The 14,116-nt window shown below is 41.5% G+C and overlaps 1 protein-coding gene across 2 annotated transcripts in view; it reads right to left on the bottom strand.

Moving 5' to 3' along the window:
- The window catches only part of chm (CHM Rab escort protein), a 26,705-nt gene that overhangs the window by 12,035 nt on the left and 554 nt on the right, over positions 1–14,116 (bottom strand). The window contains exons 2-10 of one of the 2 annotated variants that reach the window (XM_079282896.1): positions 13,765–13,831; positions 13,592–13,664; positions 13,175–13,299; positions 12,860–12,972; positions 12,720–12,769; positions 12,260–12,406; positions 6,525–6,641; positions 5,974–6,085; positions 5,665–5,887 (exon numbers count right to left, since the gene is read on the bottom strand). In XM_079282896.1, the coding sequence (XP_079139022.1) occupies positions 5,665–5,887; positions 5,974–6,085; positions 6,525–6,641; positions 12,260–12,406; positions 12,720–12,769; positions 12,860–12,972; positions 13,175–13,299; positions 13,592–13,664; positions 13,765–13,831 (1,027 nt within the window). The remainder of the gene's footprint in view (positions 1–5,664; positions 5,888–5,973; positions 6,086–6,524; positions 6,642–12,259; positions 12,407–12,719; positions 12,770–12,859; positions 12,973–13,174; positions 13,300–13,591; positions 13,665–13,764; positions 13,832–14,116) is intronic. The other variant, XM_079282897.1, reaches the window with a different exon arrangement.

The raw sequence follows: 14,116 nt of genomic DNA, 5'->3' as shown, positions 1-14,116 counted from the left end.
CGTCCGTCCGTCAGCCTACCCGTCCGTCCGTCCGTCCGTCAGCCTACCCGTCCGTCCGTCCGTCAGCCCGTCCGTCCGTCCGTCAGCCCGTCCGTCCGTCCGCCAGCCCGTCCGCCAGCCCGTCCGTCCGTCCGTCCGCCAGCCCGTCCGTCCGTCCGTCCGTCCGTCCGCCCGCCCGTCCGTCCGCCCGCCCGCCCGCCCGCCCGTCCGTCCGTCCGTCCGCCCGCCCGTCCGTCCGTCCGTCCGTCCGTCAGCCCACCCGTCCGTCCGTCCGTCCGTCCGTCAGCCTACCCGTCCGTCCGTCCGTCCGTCAGCCTACCCGTCCGTCCGCCTACCCGTCCGTCCGTCAGCCTACCCGTCCGTCCGCCTACCCGTCCGTCCGTCAGCCTACCCGTCCGTCCGCCTACCCGTCCGTCCGTCCGTCAGCCTACCCGTCCGTCCGTTCGTCCGTCCGTCAGCCTACCCGTCCGTCCGTCAGCCTACCCGTCCGTCCGTTCGTCCGTCCGTCAGCCTACCCGTCCGTCTACCCGTCCGTCCGTCAGCCTACCCGTCCGTCCGTCCGTCAGCCCGTCAGTCAGTCAGTCAGTCAGTCAGTCAGTCAGTCAGTCAGTCAGTCAGTCAGTCAGTCAGTCAGTCAGTCAGTCAGTCAGTCAGCCAGCCAGCCAGCCAGCCAGCCAGCCAGCCAGCCAGCCAGCCAGCCAGCCAGCCAGCCAGCCAGCCAGCCAGCCAGCCAGCCAGCCAGCCAGCCAGCCAGCCAGCCAGCCAGCCAGCCAGCCAGCCAGCCAGCCAGCCAGCCAGCCAGCCAGCCAGCCAGCCAGCCAGCCAGCCAGCCAGCCAGCCAGCCAGCCAGCCAGCCAGCCAGCCAGCCAGCCAGCCAGCCAGCCAGCCAGCCAGCCAGCCAGCCAGCCAGCCAGCCAGCCAGCCAGCCAGCCAGCCAGCCAGCCAGCCAGCCAGCCAGCCAGCCAGCCAGCCAGCCAGCCAGCCAGCCAGCCAGCCAGCCAGCCAGCCAGCCAGCCAGCCAGCCAGCCAGCCAGCCAGCCAGCCAGCCAGCCAGCCAGCCAGCCAGCCAGCCAGCCAGCCAGCCAGCCAGCCAGCCAGCCAGCCAGCCAGCCAGCCAGCCAGCCAGCCAGCCAGCCAGCCAGCCAGCCAGCCAGCCAGCCAGCCAGCCAGCCAGCCAGCCAGCCAGCCAGCCAGCCAGCCAGCCAGCCAGCCAGCCAGCCAGCCAGCCAGCCAGCCAGCCAGCCAGCCAGCCAGCCAGCCAGCCAGCCAGCCAGCCAGCCAGCCAGCCAGCCAGCCAGCCAGCCAGCCAGCCAGCCAGCCAGCCAGCCAGCCAGCCAGCCAGCCAGCCAGCCAGCCAGCCAGCCAGCCAGCCAGCCAGCCAGCCAGCCAGCCAGCCAGCCAGCCAGCCAGCCAGCCAGCCAGCCAGCCAGCCAGCCAGCCAGCCAGCCAGCCAGCCAGCCAGCCAGCCAGCCAGCCAGCCAGCCAGCCAGCCAGCCAGCCAGCCAGCCAGCCAGCCAGCCAGCCAGCCAGCCAGCCAGCCAGCCAGCCAGCCAGCCAGCCAGCCAGCCAGCCAGCCAGCCAGCCAGCCAGCCAGCCAGCCAGCCAGCCAGCCAGCCAGCCAGCCAGCCAGCCCGCCCGCCCGCCCGCCCGCCCGTCCGTCCGTCCGTCCGTCCGTCCGTCCGTCCGTCCGTCCGTCCGTCCGTCCGTCCGTCCGTCCGTCCGTCCGTCCGTCCGTCCGTCCGTCCGTCCGTCCGTCCGTCCGTCCGTCCGTCCGTCCGTCCGTCCGTCCGTCCGTCCGTCCGTCCGTCCGTCCGTCCGTCCGTCCGTCCGTCCGTCCGTCCGTCCGTCCGTCCGTCCGTCCGTCCGTCCGTCCGTCAGCCTACCCGTCCGTCCGTCCGTCCGTCCGTCCGTCCGTCCGTCCGTCCGTCCGTCCGTCCGTCCGTCCGTCAGCCTACCCGTCCGTCCGTCAGCCTACCCGTCCGTCCGTCAGCCTACCCGTCCGTCCGTCCGTCCGTCAGCCTACCCGTCCGTCCGTCCGTCAGCCTACCCGTCCGTCCGTCCGTCCGTCAGCCTACCCGTCCGTCCGTCCGTCCGTCCGTCAGCCTACCCGTCCGTCCGTCCGTCCGTCCGTCCGTCCGTCCGTCCGTCAGCCTACCCGTCCGTCCGTCCGTCCGTCAGCCTACCCGTCCGTCCGTCCGTCCGTCGGCCTACCCGTCCGTCCGTCCGTCCGTCCGTCCGTCAGCCTACCCGTCCGTCCGCCTACCCGTCCGTCCGTCCGTCCGTCCGTCCGTCAGTCAGCCTACCCGTCCGTCCGTCAGCCTACCCGTCCGTCCGTCCGTCCGTCAGCCTACCCGTCCGTCCGTCCGTCAGCCTACCCGTCCGTCCGTCCGTCAGCCTACCCGTCCGTCCGTCCGTCAGCCTACCCGTCCGTCCGTCCGTCCGTCCGTCCGTCCGTCCGTCAGCCTACCCGTCCGTCCGTCCGTCCGTCAGCCTACCCGTCCGTCCGTCCGTCCGTCAGCCTACCCGTCCGTCCGTCCGTCCGTCCGTCCGTCCGTCAGCCTACCCGTCCGTCCGCCTACCCGTCCGTCCGTCCGTCAGTCAGCCTACCCGTCCGTCCGTCAGCCTACCCGTCCGGCCGTCCGTCCGTCCGTCAGCCTACCCGTCCGTCAGCCTACCCGTCCGCCCGTCAGCCTACCCGTCCGTCCGTCCGTCCGTCCACCCGTCCGTCAGCCTACCCGTCCGTCAGCCTACCCGTCCGTCCGTCAGCCGATCTGTCCGTCTCTCTGTCTATCCCTCTGTTATACCTTTTTACCTACCTACCTTACCTACCTGTCTGTCTACCGGCTGCTATGTTAGCAGCAGCCATGTTGTATTTTGTTGATAAGTGTCTCTGGAGGACTGAAGACTTCTGGAGCTGTAAGTTCCCGTCACTGGAGAGCTAACGTAGCCACATTGAGGCTGGTTTCATTAATCACATTAAACACGTCAACCTTTTCCTGAAGAGCGAACACACACTCACAACAATCTGTCATCAGATGTTAATTACTGTGTGTGTTCTCCTCTCTTTGAAGCAACTTAAGATGGTGAGCCAAATCTCTCTCACACACACACACACACACACACACACACACACACACACACACACACACACACACACACACACACACACACACACACACACACACACACACACACACACACACACACACACACACACACAATGAATTAATGTGTTCCGTGTGTGCGTCCTTGATTAAAAGAAAACAAAGCATTAACTGTTGAGACGAAGGAAAATGACAACACACACACACACACCAGATGTGTGTGTGCTGGAGTAATCCTGTTGATGGTTTCCAGTTGAATGAGTGTGTGTTTAGTCTCTCAGGATGATGAACTGAGTCCACTAAGAGGTCTCAGATGGAGACTTAAGTAACATGTTGTCACTTTACATTTAACCTTCTCAGTAAAAATCCAGAATAGAACATTGTGGCGGTAAGAACTGTGTTTATTAATACAAACTGTTTTATTATCATTTAAAAGCTACATTTGTAAGGAGCCAAACTGACTCTAAAATAAAAGAATGTCCTTCAGTAAATCATTAAGACATATTATTATAATAATAATAATAATGTGTTACCTACGATGTGACATTAAGCTTGAAGTTATTTAATTTGGTCTCATTTAGCAGCTGGCTAGTTAGCATGCTAACGTTAGTGTGTGCGGTCATATCCTCTGAGGCTCACAGAATACGTAAATGAGCTGAGCCCTGGGCGCCACCCCCTCATGAATATACAGAGAGTTCTCTACAGAGAACCCTTCTATGGTGTAAGAGTTCTACCCAGAACCCCTATGAGAGAAGCAGTGGTGTATAAAGTACTCAAAAGCCATACTTGAGTAAAAGTAAAGATACCTTACTGGAAAACTACTACACTAAAAGTAAAAAGTCACCTATTAGAATACTACTTGAGTAAAAGTCTTAAAGTATCTGATATTTATTGTACTTAAGTACAAAAGTACTTAAGTATCAAAAGTAATTTTTTGATATTAAATGTACATCACAACCTGAACATTAAATGAACATCATAACCTGTTCATTGAAAGTAAAAGTAAAAGTAAATGCTGTTAATAAAAAAGCAAAGGGTCAGAATTGTGAGAATGATGAAGTTTATTCTTTTAAGTGCTGTGGCACCATGACCAAGGACATGGAGCTGTGTTGAACATAATTGGGTTGCTGTGATCCATCCAGGAGCAACAATGTTCAACATAATATATTGTACATAAGTATACTTTTGCATCTACTATGAACTGATCATAATTCTCATAAAAGCAATATGACACTATGAAGGAGTTGTAACAGTGCGTTTATAAGTCTGCTCATTAGACTAGAGGATGTAGAGGCCAATGCATAATATTATGTTCAGCAAAACATATCCACTTGATGCATCAGGTCAGTGTTTAGAGAAAGGACGCCTGCCTTGTAAACTCCTGTGGGCTGATTTGAACACAAAGGTTTGTCTCAAGCTGAATCTGCAATTGGGCGACTGCTACCATCATAACTCTGATCATCCACAACATGACTCAAATATCAAAACATGATCAATACTAAAGCAGCAACACAGTCATTACTTGAAACTGAAACATGTCCTGTTCATCTTCAAAAGAAGTTGGTTTTCAAAATTGCGAGAATTCCGTCTCACTCTTCTTGGGCTGAAGACTCGTCCTGCGATGCTAAATAGTCTTTCACAGGCCGCTGAGGCAGGTAGAGGTGTGTTCAGCTCACAGACAGCTTGCGCACAGCTGGGAAGGATTTCCCTAATGCTAACGCTAATGCTAACGCTAATGCTAACGCTAATGCTAACACTAATGCTAACGCTGCGCTCTCTCGGCTCCCATCAATCCTATGGTGTGGTGGCTAGCTATAGCTAACGTTAGCCAACTAGTGCTGCACAACTGTCAACACTTCCTCAGCTCACTAACTCGCTAGCGATCCACTGGTGTTGGTCTTCGTCACCACCGTAGTTTGTTGCGGGAGCAGCAGGTGCTTCCATTTCTGCTTCCATCATGAAATCAGTCATCGTAGAGTGGAATCATGTAGTCGCCCGCTAGCTTATAGCATGTAGCATCATGGGCATCACTGGGAATCAAAACACCGCGGCTTTGAGAGCACTTGTTTGCAATTGCGCATTAACGTGACTAACCAATGATTTAACTTGCTGCTAGGACCACTGATTCACCAAACCTGCTTGCAGTCTGTGTTCCACCACAGTCCCCGACGCTGCTCTCATGATTCATTTTGTTTCTGAAGATAGATTTGATTTTGTAGCGAGTAACAAAGGTTTCAGGGGAAATGTATCGGAGTAAAAGTATCGGTTTTCTTTGCAAAATGTAGTGAAGTAAAAGTAAAAGTCAACAGAAATATAAGTAGTAAAGTAAAGTACAGATACCCAAAAAAACTACTGAAGTACAGTAACAAAGTATTTCTACTTCATTACTATACACCACTGGAGAGAAGTACTCAAATGTAGGTACTTGTACTTGTTTGAATAAAAGTGGCATTGGTGCATCCCGAGTGGTACCAGTAGTAGCACTAGTAACAGTACCAATAGTAGCAGTATTAGTAGTATTGTCAGTATTACACCACATGTCAGACAGACAGGTTCTTACCTACAGAAACACTGGGGTATCTCTCCGAGGCCGTAGACAGGAAACAGGAAGGGCGTGTTGCCGTAGCGACCCAGGCAGCGCAGGAAGTGACGCGTGGAGGCGAGGCCCTCCTCTGTGGGCGTATCTTCTGTTACCATGGCGATGGAGTGAAGCAGGAAGTGCTGCAGGTTGTTACCAAGCTGCTGGTCACACAGGAACTCCAAATATGGCCGACCATTGTAGGCTGGAGTCAACGGGGATTAAGGACTTCATTACCCACAATGCCTCTGGAACTGACATGTCAGCGGTTGGTCAGGTCACCTGTCTTACCTCGCTGCTCCTCCGTTTCCTCCACACAGGAAGTCAGGTAACGCATCAACTTCCTCTTTTCTACCACAGACAGCTGACGACTCGCAAACACATCAGCTCTGCTGCAGGGCACCTGAGAGACAGACAGGTACACACAGAGAGACAGGTCAACGAGGGAGATATACAGGTACACAGTCCGAGGGCCAGACCGGCACACACACACACACACACACACACACACAGCGAGCGAGGGAGAGCTAGAGAGACTGTGGTGGAAAAATGATTGGTATGTAGTATATCTCTGGCCAGAGAACAGGCACAGCTACACAGACTCACTCGGACTCTGTAGAAGTGTGCACTGCAGAAGTAAAAATCAAGACCTTGTAGTTTCAGATTTAGTCTATGTGTCAGATGTGTAAATATTGAGTATATGTTACTGGTTAATAGTGAATGAAGATGGCACACAGCTCAAATTGAAAAGTTTCAAGTTCGCCTGAAAAAAACAAAACACTGAAAGCATGAATGGGAGAGGGAGAGAGAGGGACAGAGAGAGACACAGACGGTGTACTAACCTGTTCCACCTGTCCATGGCGATAGGTGAGTATTCTGGTGACATTCTTGAACTCTGCATAGCGACTGACATTTGATTTGATGAGCAGGTCGACCAATGAGCCGCGAGAGTACAAGAGCTGGAGGAAGAAGACAAACCTTTAACCATAATAATATTCATGATTTAACATCGTCATGTTGTACCTTGTTATAGTGTTATTTCATGTTGATGTTTTATTATAACTAGTGCTGGGCAAGTTAACTCGTTAATTTCGCGTTAACGCATTCATTAATTAACGCCGACAATTATTTTATCGCGCGTTAACGCATTTTTTTAATTTATTATAATTTCTTTTTTTTTCCTTTTCTTTTTTTTTTAATTGAAAGACAAGAGACAATACATATACATATCAACAAGAGGATGACAAGACCAGTGGGATAAAAGCCAGCAAACATCCTACAGTCAGTAATTTTAGTGCCTACATGCTGACATTCACCGTAAACGCATTCAAACGCACAGATCGGGAGCGAAGGACTTTGAAAGTTAGCGGAAACATTAACGTGAGACAACATCCGGTTTCTTCAGACGAACAGCCGGTTTTCAGAATAAGATGCCAACAAAGTATGAATTATATTCACATTAAGTATGAAACATGCTGCCTGCATCTCGTGAACCAAATGTTATTGCCCTTTTGTTCATAGAGCAGTACTTTAAAATAAAAGTGCGCAATACACTACTTTATCATTCATCATTGAACTTTTCCATAACAATGAGATTAATCGAAAAAGATCCATGCGATTAATCGTGATTAAATATTTGAATCGTTGCCCAGCACTAATTATAACGTTATGTTGTATTGTATTGCATTATCCATATTGCTATGTTATATTGCTATGTCATGTTATATTGTTGTGATGTTATATTGTTACATTGTTATATGTTGTATTGTTGTTTGCTATGTTATATTGTTGTGTTGAGTTATATTGTTATATAATGTTATGTATAATAACATTAAATAATGTTATATTACAATTAGTGCTGGGCAAGTTATATACATATACATATACATGCCCTAACCCGAACCCACCTAACAAAAGAATGTCCCTCTATAAAATGTTTTATGTTTATGTATTATTTTTCATGTCTTTCTTGTTTTAGCTGTTATATTACACACACACACGCTCACTCACACTCGACACAATTACATTATTTTTTTCTTCTTCTTTTCTTTCTTTCTTTGTTTTCTTGGAATGTAATGTCTTGTGCATATTTTATTTTTTCTTTGTAATTTTGTACAATTTTAATATTATATAGGTGGAGGCTTCAAATAAGCCAAGTTGGCTTTCTGTCTCTTCCTACACTGTGATTCATTTATTTCTGTTATGTTTGATTATTTTAGATTTTGTTGTTTGAATTGTGCAAAATAAATAACTAACTAACTCTAACATAACAAGAGGATGACAAGAACAGTGGGATAAAAGCCAGCAAACATCCTATAGTCAGTTGTGTGCGCGTGTGTGTGTGTGTGTGTGTGTGTATGTCCTTGAGCCTTATGAGATGGGGAAAAAAATGTATAATGATTAAAAAACTAAAAAAAACTTTTAAAAAAACAGGTAAGTATTTTTAATTTTCAAATGACATTGCTGTTATGTTATACTGGTGTAGTGTGATATTGTAAAGTTATATAATATGTATTATATAACATTATATTGCCGTTACATTATGTTGTATTACATTACTGTTATGTAATATTGTTATGTAGTATTCTTGTTTTGTTATGCTATATTGTTATGTAGTATTCTTGTTTTGTTATATTGTTATGTAGTATTCTTGTTTTGTTATATTGTTATGTAGTATTCTTGTTTTGTTATGTTATATTGTCATGTAGTATTCTTGTTTTGTTATGTTATATTGTCATGTAGTATTCTTGTTTTGTTATGTTATATTGTCATGTAGTATTCTTGTTTTATGTTATATTGTCATGGAGTATTCTTGTTTTGTTATGTTATATTGTCATGTAGTATTCTTGTTTTGTTATGTTATATTGTTATGTAGTATTCTTGTTTTATGTTATATTGTTATGTAGTATTCTTGTTTTATTATATTGTCATGGAGTATTCTTGTTATGTTATATTGTCATGGAGTATTCTTGTTATGTTATATTGTCATGTAGTATTCTTGTTTTGTTATGTTATATTGTCATGTAGTATTCTTGTTTTGTTATGTTATATTGTTGTGTAGTATTCTTGTTTTATGTTATATTGTTATGTAGTATTCTTGTTTTGTTATGTTATATTGTCATGTAGTATTCTTGTTTTGTTATGTTATATTGTCGTGTAGTATTCTTGTTTTGTTATGTTATATTGTTGTGTAGTATTCTTGTTATGTTATATTGTTATGTAGTATTCTTGTTTTATGTTATATTGTTATGTAGTATTCTTGTTTTATGTTATATTGTTATGTAGTATTCTTGTTTTGTTATATTGTTACGTAGTATTCTTGTTTTGTTATATTGTCATGTAGTATTCTTGTTTTGCTATGTTATATTGTTATGTAGTATGCTTGTTTTGTTATGTTATATTGTTATGTAGTATTCTTGTTTTGTTATGTTATATTGTTATGTAGCATTCTTGTTATGTTATATTATTATGTAGTATTCTTGTTTTGTTATATTGTTATGTAGTATTCTTGTTTTATGTTATATTGTTATGTAGTATTCTTGTTTTGTTATGTTATATTGTTATGTAGTATTCTTGTTTTGTTATATTGTTATGTAGTATTCTTGTTTTATGTTATATTGTTATGTACTATTCTTGTTTTATTATATTGTCATGGAGTATTCTTGTTATGTTATATTGTCATGGAGTATTCTTGTTATGTTATATTGTCATGTAGTATTCTCGTTTTGTTATGTTATATTGTCATGTAGTATTCTTGTTTTGTTATGTTATATTGTTGTGTAGTATTCTTGTTTTATGTTATATTGTTATGTAGTATTCTTGTTTTGTTATGTTATATTGTCATGTAGTATTCTTGTTTTGTTATGTTATATTGTCGTGTAGTATTCTTGTTTTGTTATGTTATATTGTTGTGTAGTATTCTTGTTATGTTATATTGTTATGTAGTATTCTTGTTTTATGTTATATTGTTATGTAGTATTCTTGTTTTATGTTATATTGTTATGTAGTATTCTTGTTTTATGTTATATTGTTATGTAGTATTCTTGTTTTGTTATATTGTTACGTAGTATTCTTGTTTTGTTATATTATATTGTTATGTAGTATGCTTGTTTTGTTATGTTATATTGTTATGTAGTATTCTTGTTTTGTTATGTTATATTGTTATGTAGCATTCTTGTTATGTTATATTATTATGTAGTATTCTTGTTTTGTTATATTGTTATGTAGTATTCTTGTTTTATGTTATATTGTTATGTAGTATTCTTGTTTTATGTTATATTGTTATGTAGTATTCTTGTTTTGTTATGTTATATTGTTATGTAGTATTCTTGTTTTATGTTATATTGTTATGTAGTATTCTTGTTTTGTTATGTTATATTGTTATGTAGTATTCTTGTTTTGTTATATTGTTATGTAGTATTCTTGTTTTGTTATATTGTTATGTAGTATTCTTGTTTTGCTATGTTATATTGTCATGTAGTATTCTTGTTTTGCTATGTTATATTGTTATGTAGTATTCTTGTTATGTAGTATTCTTGTTTTATGTTATATTGTTATGTAGTATTCTTGTTTTGTTATGTTATATTATTATGTCGTATTCTTGTTTTGTTATGTTATATTGTTATGTAGTATTCTTGTTTTGTTATGTTATATTGTTATGTAGTATTCTTGTTTTGTTATGTTATATTGTCATGTAGTATTCTTGTTTTGTTATGTTATATTGTCATGTAGTATTCTTGTTTTGTTTTGTTATATTGTCATGTAGTATTCTTGTTTTGTTATATTGTTATGTAGTATTCTTGTTTTATGTTATATTGTTATGTAGTATTCTTGTTTTGTTATGTTATATTGTCATGTAGTATTCTTGTTTTGTTTTGTTATATTGTCATGTAGTATTCTTGTTTTGTTATGTTATATTGTTATGTAGTATTCTTGTTTTATGTTATATTGTCATGTAGTATTCTTGTTTTGTTATGTTATATTGTCATGTAGTATTCTTGTTTTGTTTTGTTATATTGTTATGTAGTATTCTTGTTTTGTTATATTGTCATGTAGTATTCTTGTTTTGTTATGTTATATTGTTATGTAGTATTCTTGTTTTATGTTATATTGTTATGTAGTATTCTTGTTTTATGTTATATTGTTATGTAGTATTCTTGTTTTATGTGATATTGTTATGTAGTATTCTTGTTTTATGTTATATTGGTATGTAGTATTCTTGTTTTGTTATATTGTTATGTCGTATTCTTGTTTTGTTGTGTTATATTGTTATGTAGTATTCTTGTTTTGTTATGTTATATTGTCATGTAGTATTCTTGTTTTGTTATGTTATATTGTTATGTAGTATTCTTGTTTTGTTGTGTTATATTATTATGTAGTATTCTTGTTTTGTTATGTTATATTGTCATGTAGTATTCTTGTTTTGTTTTGTTATATTGTCATGTAGTATTCTTGTTTTGTTATATTGTTATGTAGTATTCTTGTTTTATGTTATATTGTTATGTAGTATTCTTGTTTTGTTATATTGTTATGTCGTATTCTTGTTTTGTTGTGTTATATTGTTATGTAGTATTCTTGTTTTGTTATGTTATATTGTCATGTAGTATTCTTGTTTTGTTATGTTATATTGTTATGTAGTATTCTTGTTTTGTTGTGTTATATTGTTATGTAGTATTCTTGTTTTGTTATGTTATATTGTCATGTAGTATTCTTGTTTTGTTTTGTTATATTGTCATGTAGTATTCTTGTTTTGTTATATTGTTATGTAGTATTCTTGTTTTATGTTATATTGTTATGTAGTATTCTTGTTTTGTTATGTTATATTGTCATGTAGTATTCTTGTTTTGTTTTGTTATATTGTCATGTAGTATTCTTGTTTTGTTATGTTATATTGTTATGTAGTATTCTTGTTTTATGTTATATTGTCATGTAGTATTCTTGTTTTGTTATGTTATATTGTCATGTAGTATTCTTGTTTTGTTTTGTTATATTGTTATGTAGTATTCTTGTTTTGTTATATTGTCATGTAGTATTCTTGTTTTGTTATGTTATATTGTTATGTAGTATTCTTGTTTTATGTTATATTGTTATGTAGTATTCTTGTTTTATGTTATATTGTTATGTAGTATTCTTGTTTTATGTGATATTGTTATGTAGTATTCTTGTTTTATGTTATATTGGTATGTAGTATTCTTGTTTTGTTATATTGTTATGTCGTATTCTTGTTTTGTTGTGTTATATTGTTATGTAGTATTCTTGTTTTGTTATGTTATATTGTCATGTAGTATTCTTGTTTTGTTATGTTATATTGTTATGTAGTATTCTTGTTTTGTTGTGTTATATTGTTATGTAGTATTCTTGTTTTGTTCTGTTATATTGTCATGTAGTATTCTTGTTTTGTTATGTTATATTGTCATGTAGTATTCTTGTTTTGTTATGTTATATTGTCATGTAGTATTCTTGTTTTGTTATGTTATATTGTTATGCAGTATTCTTGTTTTGTTATGTTATATTGTTATGTAGTATTCTGTTTATATGAACCTGCATCATATTGTGAAGTTATATTACACTGCGTTACCTTGGAGACCAGGTCGATGTTGAACCTGCGTCCTTCCTTCACCAGCTGAGCGTAGCTGATCTTCTTCTTGGTCGGCTCTGATTGGCTCTGAGCAGCAGTGGGGGTTGGCTGGTCTGCCTCTGGCTCCTCCCCCTCTGTTTGGGAGGCCTGCGTGATTGGACAAAAAGTATTCACCCATCATCTAGAACTGTATTTATCTGTTGACATTTATTCTTGAGCAAGAAAAATACAGTAATACAATACATATGGTATATAAATAAATGGAAGTGTAACATGAATACATTTTTAATACAGACAGACAGACAGACAGACAGACAGACAGACAGACAGACAGACAGACAGACAGACAGACAGACAGACAGACAGACAGACAGACAGACAGACAGATCCCGTAGATGTTTTCATGTAAACCTGCGATAAGATCAAAGGTCTCCTCGTTGGACCTTTCTACCTTCCTCACCTGTTCTTCTTCTTCTTCTGGTTTCTGGTTTGTTTCTTCGTACTTTGAATCTACAACAAAAGAAAAAAACATTTGTGTTTTTTTCTGCAGAATTCAGATTAAAGTCTGAATTATATTTATTGTATTGAAGTGTTTCTGACTGAAACCTGCAGATTCTGTCTCTGACGTTTCTTTGACAGCGTCTCCAGCAGATTCTTCTTCTGTGGTGTTTGGAGCATCAGGACTCTGAGCTTCCTCCTCTTCGTCTTCCTCACTGAGAGCAACATTAATAACTCAATGAAGAACTTATTGATATCTGTGTCTCAGGACACACGTTCACACATTAAATCACAATAAACTACAAGTCGGCCTCAAGCTGTAGTTTACATCTATCCGATCGTATTTGTGTGAAATTGTCATAATTAGCATATTCATTCTTAAGTTATGGGGTCAGAGTTGAGGAGGACGAGGACTACCTGGTGAAGCAGAACACCTGCAGGTTTCTGACGGAGGCGGAGTCAGTGTTTGACAGGTAGATCAGCTCCTCCCCTTCCTCCAACAGACTGGACCAATCATGAAGCTCTTCTGGCTGAGGCTCCTCCTACAGCACACACACACACACACACACACACACACACACACACACACACACACACACACACACACACACACACACACACACACACACACACACACACACACACACACACACACACACACACACACACACACACACAGGTCAGTAATCATTCTATACTTTCTCTACCTTCTATACTTTTATACCACACCTGGAGTGGGCCCAGTAGGCCTATGCTTACTGGGCCCACTACAGGTGTGGTCCACTACTTTAACAGGTTCAGTAGCAGCCAATCAGAGAGCAGCGAGGTCCTCACATGGTGCTGTTGTATCCAGGAGAGTAGAGAGTTGAAGGTGAAGCTCGCCCAGTTAGCTGCATAATAACTCCTCCTGAACACACACACACAGTTTACAGTCAGCTCACAATATTTGGATTTTGTCATATTAATAGTTACAAAACTGAAATATATTTAAAATCATGAGAACTTACCTGTCGAGGTGAAGAACTCTCTGACCGACTCTGGAGAAAGCTGCTGCTACCACCGACTCAGCAAGACCTCAACACACGATCAATAATCTAGAATAAATTACTATATGTACCTCTGAGGTGTAGTACAGTATAAAGTACATGTACCTCTGAGGTGTAGTACAGTATAAAGTACATGTACCTCTGAGGTGTAGTACAGTATAAAGTACAACATGTACCTCTGAGGTGTAGTACAGTATATAATACATGTACCTCTGAGTAGTACAGTATAAATTACTATATGTACCTCTGAGATGTAGTACAGTATAAAGTACTACATGTACCTCTGAGATGTAGTACAGTATAAAGTACTACA

Source organism: Melanostigma gelatinosum, assembly GCF_949748355.1.
Source record: "Melanostigma gelatinosum genome assembly, chromosome: 14".
Taxonomy (NCBI): domain Eukaryota; kingdom Metazoa; phylum Chordata; class Actinopteri; order Perciformes; family Zoarcidae; genus Melanostigma; species Melanostigma gelatinosum.
This window is presented reverse-complemented; position numbering and strand designations above follow the sequence as displayed.